This window comes from Vigna radiata, chromosome 8 (genome assembly GCF_000741045.1).
Source record: "Vigna radiata var. radiata cultivar VC1973A chromosome 8, Vradiata_ver6, whole genome shotgun sequence".
Lineage (NCBI taxonomy): Eukaryota > Viridiplantae > Streptophyta > Magnoliopsida > Fabales > Fabaceae > Vigna > Vigna radiata.
This window is the reverse complement of record NC_028358.1, coordinates 38,161,430-38,171,104: the sequence shown is the minus strand read 5'-3', so window position 1 is coordinate 38,171,104 and position 9,675 is coordinate 38,161,430. Positions and strand designations below refer to the sequence as shown.

General features: G+C 30.6%; 1 protein-coding gene across 6 annotated transcripts; it reads left to right on the top strand.

The window, feature by feature from the left end:
- The first annotated feature begins 4,025 nt into the window (after window positions 1-4,025).
- On the top strand, window positions 4,026-9,085 carry LOC106772199 (probable alkaline/neutral invertase D). 6 transcript variants are annotated; one of them, XM_022785471.1, is made up of 6 exons: window positions 4,035-4,460; window positions 4,664-4,764; window positions 5,085-5,475; window positions 6,378-6,809; window positions 7,091-7,652; window positions 8,308-9,085. In XM_022785471.1, the coding sequence occupies exons 3-6, from the start codon at window positions 5,098-5,100 to the stop codon at window positions 8,601-8,603; spliced, it is 1,668 nt and encodes a 555-aa protein (XP_022641192.1). In that variant the 5' UTR covers window positions 4,035-4,460; window positions 4,664-4,764; window positions 5,085-5,097; the 3' UTR covers window positions 8,604-9,085. The 6 variants fall into 6 exon arrangements, with proteins under 6 accessions (XP_014513920.1, XP_014513919.1, XP_022641192.1 ...); XM_022785470.1 differs by having other exon boundaries at window positions 5,049-5,475; XM_014658434.2 differs by lacking the exon at window positions 4,664-4,764 and having other exon boundaries at window positions 4,026-4,180.
- Window positions 9,086-9,675: the final 590 nt, after the last annotated feature.

The following is a 9,675-nucleotide window of genomic DNA, read 5'->3' as shown; positions in this document are numbered from 1 at the left end:
ATATCCTCTACCTTAAACTTAGAATTCATGATAAATGAGGATATTTTTGTCTATTATAATCCGGTACACATTGTTAAAACGTACCAACTGAAAAACAGACGTACGCGTGTTAACAAACCCCATATATATATATATATATATATATATATATATATATATATATATATATTAAGATTTGTGTGTCTTTTTTATTATTTTCATATCATTGTAAAATGGAAAAATAATTTATAATTTATTCATTTGTTATAAAAATAATAATACTTTAAAAGAAATTATGAAATTAGTAATTAAAAAAATGGAAAAAATGTTGTCTTAATAAAACATTTTTGTTTTATTGATTGTACAATTAATAAATTAAATAAAGAATTGATGAAAACAAAAGAATAAAATAATTTAAAGATATTTTTAATAAATTAACTCTGAAACTTTATTAGGTAAAATAATTCAACTAACTGTAATAATAAATTTTATTCATAACATATAAAATAAATATTTGTTTAATAAGTTTCAGCAAGATATATTTATGATAGTTTCATCTTAACCTCTCTTTTTTTCTCGTTTTTTCAGTATTTTGACAAATTTAAAGATCAATAACATCATTTATAATCACTTGAAAAAAAAAGTAGTAAACATTATCTTTTATTCTATATGGTCATATTCATGTAAATAAATTTGGAGTTAAATCATCCCAAAGTTGTAAGTATAATCTTAAATACTCTAAACTCTATTGAATTAGACATAACCAAAGTAGTAAATATTACACAACACATAAATCCATCTTACACATAAAAGTAACAATATTAAATTAATACATTAACGAGAAACTTGTGTCTCCCAAAGATTAAATATACACACAAAATAAAAAATAATTGTCTTTTATGAAACAATAGATTAGCAGCAGATGGAAAACGTGGTAAAAAATAAAAAGATCTTGTTTACATACTCGAAAGATTCGTGATAACTTGCAATTAGATTTTTTATATTTTTTATATTAATAATAATGTGCCTGGAAGAATAAAACAATACTCATACGTAAGACAATCACGCGAATGATTTAGATAATTAAGTACCCTTCAATATATACGAAACACATCTTATCAACTTCTTTATCTAATTGTCCTTTTCAATCATAGTAAAAAAAAAGTACAAAATTTCATCATTTTATTTTATGACTTATTTACATGATTTTAATTGAAATAACTTGGTTATGATTTTCATTCTTGACTTGCAATATGTTTATGGACAAATAATAACAGAATCAATGGTTCAAAATTTCATCTCGTGCTTCTAGATATACATATTTGTTAGGATAAATATACTTAGACAACATTTTTTTTTATAATATTTGAACATTATCATACGTGTCATTGTGTGATTGGTCCATGATGATGTCATTGTATCATTTGGACCAATCACACAATGACATGTATGATGATGTTCAAATATTGTCAAAAAATATTGTCTATGTATCATTATTGTTAAGTATTTGTCCCCACATTTATCTTCATTTTTGTGTTTCGATAGAACATTTTATAACTTCAATGAAATTTAAAAATGATAAATTTGTATGATTTTTAATGTTTTATTTTATCTATTTTCGTTTACAATGAAAATGAAAAAAAAAATCAGTGCAGATTTTAAATTAAGAATAAAATAGAACATTGCAGATGGAGTAAAGTAAAGTACATTGCATTAGAAAATTATTAGTGCATGGAATATGGCTATCATGATTATGATGTTTTGTTTATTAAATGGAAAAAGGTAATTCGTCAAAATGAGTGACGGAAAAGACATTATTATTCTTATTATTACTATTATTATGAGGGAAAACAAATAAAAATAGCAATTGACTTTCAAAGTGTTTATGAACCAAATAATTATTAAAAGAAAGGACGAAGATAAAATCTTAAAAGAAATAGTTGCGAAAAATTATATATATCTTTAAATATTAATATAGATATGAAAATGTTGAAGGTAGGTTTAAGAGTGTGAGTAATGTATTCCTATGTGAATCTTCACCAACCAGAGAATTTGGCTCTTCTTTTTCCGTTGAGATATGGCGTATTCTCGGTTTATACACTCAAACATTTACTATAACTGTTAAAGGCCTATTACATTAATTCACTCATAATAATTGAATATTCTAAGTTTATTGATTAAAAAAATATTTTTATTTATTTGGATTAAACGACCAATTTCACTCATCAACCCACCTAATTATTATTTTGAATTTCAATATTATTAATTAATATTTTTTTATTGTATCATAGTTGGATAAAAAAAAATATTATATATATATATATATATTTAAGATTCTAATATTGTAAATGGATAAATGAAATAAAATTTATTTGTTTTGTTTGTTGTGTTTGTTCTTTTTGTATATTTGTAGTTTAAAATGATTTTAGATTGTATTGTATTTTATTTTTATTTTTTTTTATCTTAAATTGTCTCTATAAGTTATTATTATTTTGATTTGAATTAGAAAAAAATTATTATTTTTTATAAAAGTGAAAAAAAAAATTATAATTAAATGAACAAATAAACCAACTCATTTAATTCATTAACATGTAATAAGATAGGTCAAATTCTAATTTTTTAATTTATTAATAAGTGAATCGGATTAAATTAGTTCACTAAGTAATCAATATATAATAAATTCAACCAAGTTAAATTACCTAACCTATTTTAATGACCCTAATTTCAACAATGAAAGAATATTATCACGTAACAGGGAGAAGCGACACACCTATGTGTACACAATGATGTATAGGCACGTTTTTTGGTTTTGTTAAAAATATTATGTTTTTGAAACTATTTTATTTTATCTCTTTAATCTTATATATTTTATCATGTTGATCACTACTTTAGGATAGATCGATGTGTAATCAAGAGTATACAAATATATTATTTGACTTATTTCCACCTACTTAGGATCTTAATCAACCTCTAACATGTTTAAAAAAAATTATATAGATCAAGAAAAATAATTAATCCATCTGATATTTTTCAAAATTTTCACTTTCATATTGATTTTAAATTCTTTTATCATTATTTAACTGCAGCACAAATAATCATATATTCAATAAACATATAAAGACAAATAAATACTTCATTAAAACTGAAAAATATATTATATAGTTGTAATTAGAGGGAGTACTATTTAACAATAACATTTATTGCATATGAAATTTTTTTCTTGATGTTTGAATTTTTCGAATTAATTTTCGATGAAGACTTTTAAAAATTTCCTTAATAAAAATTCTTAAATGTCTTATCTCTCTATCCTTTTTAATTATTAATATTTATAAAAAATGAATAATAATTAAAAGTAACCCCACATCACAATATTAATACCTAAATTTGAAATACAATTCCTGAATTAAATAGGTTTATTTATTTCAAATTTGTATGAATTAACTTAAATTTAAAATTATTTATATAAATATGTACATGTTAAAATATTGGATAATGATATTTTGACGATATTTTAATATTATTTATGTGTTATTTTATGATTGGTCCGTATCGATATTTATGATTATTATTATTGATTGTGGAGTAAATTTAGAACAATCACATAATAACACGTAAATAATGTTAAAATGTTATTAAAAAATATTGTCGGAATATCATTATCCTTAATATTAGTTCTTATCATGTAAATCACATAAGGAGAGAAATATAATTTGGTACAGGATTAAATAAAATTATTAATACAATAATCAGCCTCAATTATATATTTGATTGTAATTAACTTAATATAACCTCGTGTAAACTTGTTTTGAATATTGTTTCAGCGTCATGATGCACACCATCACACCTTAACATCCGAATTCCAATATCAAAGTCAATTTGTTTCCTCATTTATTTATTTTAGAAGAAGGAAAAGAGAAATTGAAGTTGAAATGGAGCTATCTCGGGAGAGAGAAAAATATCCCCAAATCGAACTACCTACCCAATTAATAAATTCCAAAATAATAAAATAATAACCTATAAGAAAATATAAATACACATGCTACCATAAGATACAACTCAATCTTCCCATTTCCAATTTTGAATTCACGGACAGAGGAGAGAGAAGGGAAGGAGTGGGAGAGATTTCAACGCCACAAACGGCATCGTTTCGGCCACGTGGACACTCCTTCTAAACCCTTCGCCCTACCACCGGCTGCTTCCGGTAACGCCCTATCACGGAATCAAATTATTAGGAATAAAAAATAATTAAAAAAGGAAAAGAAAAACGACGGTACGGTCCGTTGCTTCCCCTTACTCCGGGACTCGCTTTCTACCGTTCGTCCCCCTCTATAAATACCGCCTTTCCACCTACGTCTCATTTTTTCCTTTCTCTCTCTTCTTCACCATTCTCTTCTATTACCGTTTTCCGGCGAAGTCGCCGGCCAGTAACCGTCGTTTCTGCCGGGCAATATCTCTTCGCGGCGCCGTTCCCTCTGCCTCAGGTTTTCTCCTTGCTTCACATCTCAACGTCGTTGATATCCATTTCTTCCTCTCAGATCTGTCTCTTTTTTCTGTGCAACCACGAATTCCTCTCATTTCTAAGTCGCACCTTCTGAATTTACCTCTCGTGCCTGATTTATTTTTTGGGTTTACTGTCTTGTTTAAATCGTTTAATAATGGTGATTCCTCCGTTTTTTATTCTCAGGATCTTGATCTGTTACTTATATTTCTTTAATGCGCCACTTGTCTTTTCGTAAATGTGTTCGGCTTTTCGAAATTGATGATGCAATTGGTGTGGAGGTGAAGGTGATTTTTCGTGCTGCTGAATTTGTACTGAGATATTTTTTAAAATTTATTTTCTGGTTCTCTTCCTATTTCTGGATTTTAATCTTTACGGAGGGTTGATTGTGTTATAGTTTTAATCAATTTGATTATTTTGATTGTGACTTGTGAACGTGCTTTGTGGTTCTGATTTCGTCATTCGCCATGTTTTTTTATATATACACTTGGTTTTTTCTGATTTGGTTGTAGGAATATGCTTGTTTCGGTTTTTTCCTTTACCTTAGAACATATTGTTTTTCTGGTTGTAGTGTTATCCGTTTCTGATACATTAGTTGGGTTATTAGAGAAGTTGAGAAAATGGACGGCCATTTGGGAATGAGGAAAATCAGCTCTCACTGCTCCATATCCGAGATGGATGACTTTGATCTCTCACGTCTGCTTGACAAACCGAGATTGAATATTGAGAGACAGAGATCATTTGATGAGAGGTCACTCAGTGAACTGTCCATTGGTCTTGCGAGAGCTGGCTTGGAAAATTATGACACTTATTCACCTGGGGGAAGATCTGGCTTTAACACACCTGCTTCATCTACGCGGAATTCATTTGAGCCCCATCCCATGGTTGCTGATGCCTGGGAATCCCTGAGAAAATCTCTAGTCTATTTCAGAGGTCAACCGGTTGGCACAATTGCAGCTGTTGATCATCAATCAGAGGAAGTTCTAAACTATGACCAGGTGAATTCCTCAAACAATATGGAAATGTCGTATTCCGTTCTCAGGGGTGTATACAGATCTTTTTTAAATGTGCAAGCTATGGACACTTATTGTGTGCTCTAGAACTGTTATGAATTAAGTTGTCATCAACATCTTTATTACTTTGATTTGAAAATCGATATACCCCAGCACATTTGCGTGCAATGCATTTAATTTCAAACTACCAAAAGCCCTTTTACTATTTACAAGTTTTCAGAGGCAATATGAACTTGAAACATCAAATAATTTTGTGGTTACCGCAAAATTTATGAGACATCTGGTCTATGATAACGAAACATGATACCATATGTTTGGGCTATATTTATCCAAAAGCTTCAATGGAATGAATTTAATAGTACTGCAACATACAAAACAGATGCTCTATTGTATTTCCGCTTAACTTGTAAGTTGAAAATATTTTGGAAGTTCCGTCATTCCCTAAAATTCACAGAAATGAATGTTGTTGATGTTGAATGTTTGATTGTGCCAGACAATTCATTTGTTTAACATGCAACCTAGCCCTACATTTTGGTAATGACAAATGTTAATGAAAAACCTTGCTCAGCAAAGAACCAAACTGACTTGATAAATCTTGTAGTTGCATACAGTTTGGACACCCAGTTCTCGACAGCCCTAATTTCATGTTCCTAGAGGTGTCATTTAGTTTTAGCAATTAGACTTATAGTTACTTTTTTAGGCCTTATTAATGTAAACATGCAAACCAATTCTTTTTTCCCTTGAATGGTTTATTGATTAAGAGAAGAATCTGAGGATTTTGTGTTAATAGTTACCCTCTCCCCATAATCCTAAAAGCAATTGTTATTGTCACACTGATGGTAATCATCTAAGAATGGATATTTATTGAATAAATATTCTTTTTATAGGTTTTTGTTCGAGATTTTGTGCCCAGTGCTCTAGCATTTTTGATGAATGGTGAACCAGATATAGTTAAGAACTTCTTGTTGAAGACACTACATCTTCAGGGGTGGGAAAAAAGGGTAGATCGATTTAAGCTTGGGGAAGGTGTGATGCCAGCTAGTTTCAAAGTCCTCCATGATCCCATTAGGAAAACAGATACGCTTATTGCAGATTTTGGTGAGAGTGCAATTGGAAGAGTTGCTCCAGTTGACTCTGGATTCTGGTGGATCATTTTGCTTCGTGCTTACACAAAGTCCACGGGAGATCTATCTCTGGCTGAATCATCATCTTGTCAAAAGGGAATGAAACTTATATTGACTCTATGCTTGTCAGAGGGGTTTGATACATTTCCAACTCTGCTCTGTGCTGATGGATGCTGCATGGTTGATCGAAGAATGGTAAGACATATTTGTGGTTGTTTCTCATTATGTTAAGATAACTAATGTTGCTTCTCTTATCCTGCTTGTATAAGAATGGTATAGATGGGTAGTGTTGAATTTTTTTCTTACATTGACAAGTTTGTTTTTACACTGATCGGTTATCACATTTAAACTGTTCAATTCTTTCTGTAGTTTACTTTCAATTCCCTTTTGTTAAGATTCATTCGTATTTGGTTGATTTTGTAGAACTGTCATTCTGTATTCATTATTTTTTCTTCTTCCTTTCTTTTTTCTTGCAGGGTATTTATGGTTATCCTATAGAGATACAAGCACTTTTCTTTATGGCATTGAGATCTGCTTTGTCAATGCTGAAACAGGATGATGCCGAAGGGAAAGAATGTGTAGAGCGTATTGTGAAACGATTGCACGCACTAAGTTATCACATGAGAAGTTACTTTTGGCTTGACTTCCAACAACTAAATGACATTTATCGGTATAAGACTGAAGAGTACTCACATACTGCAGTAAATAAGTTTAATGTTATTCCTGATTCCATCCCAGATTGGGTATTTGAGTTTATGCCAACTCGTGGGGGCTACTTTATCGGAAATGTCAGTCCAGCTAGGATGGATTTTCGATGGTTTGCTTTAGGCAATTGTGTTGCAATTTTATCTTCTCTGGCAACTCCAGAGCAATCAATGGCTATCATGGATCTTATTGAAGCTCGTTGGGATGAGTTAGTTGGAGAAATGCCCTTAAAAATATCTTACCCAGCAATAGAGAGCCACGAATGGCGAATTGTTACTGGTTGTGATCCCAAAAATACCAGATGGAGTTACCATAACGGAGGATCTTGGCCAGGTTCTTCCTTTCTGCTTATTATTCAAACTTCATAATGCATTTAACATGGGGTTTGGTAGCGGTTATACTTCTGACATACATGCCAGTTAATTGGGTAACCTCACTAGGTGTCCTTAGGCATCGACTAAGATTTTTTCACAAGTACCATGGGTTTCAAAAATCTATACTCTCAGGGCTTAGGAGATCAATTTTCAAACTGATATACATGCACCTTTTGTGTCTTTGTGTTGCCATATTCAGTTACGATGATAATGTCTGTCACTAACAACAGAAAGGCAGGATGTGTGGAACACTCTTTTGTTTGAATCTTGGTAACTTTACAAATGTGTTGGTCCTCGTTTATTGAGCTTTTGAAAAAGAGAGATTTAATGATGCATAGAAGTTGATTTATTTTTGTAGGTATTTCATGAAAAGCAATTTTTTTAGTTAAAATAAAAAAAGAAGATAAGAAGTAATGTAACTACACTATTTTTCCAAAGAAATAATTCTTAATAGCTTCTGAAATATGTTTTTTTAGATATTTTTTCTAAAGATTGATCATATTCTTAATTGTTTTATTTTTTTAGAAATAAAGTTGTTATAAACTTGATTTTGGTATTCTTTTTTTTTTTTTTTTTTGACTATTCACTTTGCTATGTCTGTGGCTCGAGTGCAGTGCTCCTGTGGTTAGTAACAGCTGCTTGCATCAAAACGGGGAGACCGCAGATAGCAAGACGTGCAATTGAGCTTGCAGAGAGTCGTTTACTGAAGGATGGGTGGCCAGAATATTACGACGGTAAACTTGGAAGATATATTGGGAAACAGGCAAGAAAATACCAAACATGGTCTATAGCAGGTTATCTGGTGGCAAAGATGATGCTGGAGGACCCGTCTCACTTGGGGATGATTTCCCTTGAAGAAGACAAACAAATGAAACCGGTTATTAAAAGATCGTCTTCGTGGACTTGCTAAAACACTTCAGGTGATAGATAAATAGTATAAAAAACGAATAGAGAAAAGCTTAGAAGATGAGATTGTTGTTTCGATTCACGGCACTATTCTTGGTGATTCCCTTCCTCGTAGGCTTGATTAAAAGTTTGGCTTGTGTAAAATGGCTGTTGCTGAGACTGGCATCATGCTCTTCCCAAATAAGTAAAAAGACCCTTCACTTCATGTTTGCTAAGTTCAATGCTACCGTCCCACATGTTGCCTGGGATTTTATTAGTAAGATAAGAAAAAGTATCAAACATTCTTCATTATATTAATGTCTTTCCCTCATAGTTGTCAATAATGCTCCTTTCAAAAAGGGCCTAGAACACAAAGTATTAGCTTTTCTTTATGGAACTTTAGGTCTACCTTCTCATTTGCTAAGAAATATGGTAAATTATGATTGTTTTTACCAATTTTTGTGTATATGATGCACTTTCCATTATACATTTTTTTTTTTGTTTTCATTTGGTTTAGGAGCTTTTTTATTATTGTTGTTTTGCCATTTATGGGGCCGAACGAATTTTGCTTTGTAACATTTAACCATGAAGCAAGTTTAATGTATTTTTTAAGGAAGTAGGTTTGTTAATTGTTAGGGAAACAAATCTCTTTGTACTTTATTGAAGTGTCAATCAATTTAACTGCTTAAAGAGCATGAAAATTTAAACTTAAAATTTTAGAAACTGGTATAATTGTGTTTTTGGATCTAATGTTGTAAGCTCGATACACTTGACATTTAAAAAAAAAAATCGTACAATTTCGTATTTTATGCTTTTATGCGAATCCCGATTAATATTTTTGGGTCTTTTTTTTTAATTGCATGTTTTTCTTTAATTTCTTATATGTTTGTAAGCTCCGTTTACAATTTTTGTTATCTTTTGTTAAGCCCTGGAATGAGATGGAGAAGGAGAATGCAACGTGGTGAGTGAGAAGGTTTTAGGGTTGAGTGGAAATGGGGTTTAATGATTTGGTTTATGAAAATGGTGACGAGGGATGCGCATGGAGGAAAAGGAAGATAAAGGACAAAAAATGTTTTAAACTTTGCTTATGGAGGTGC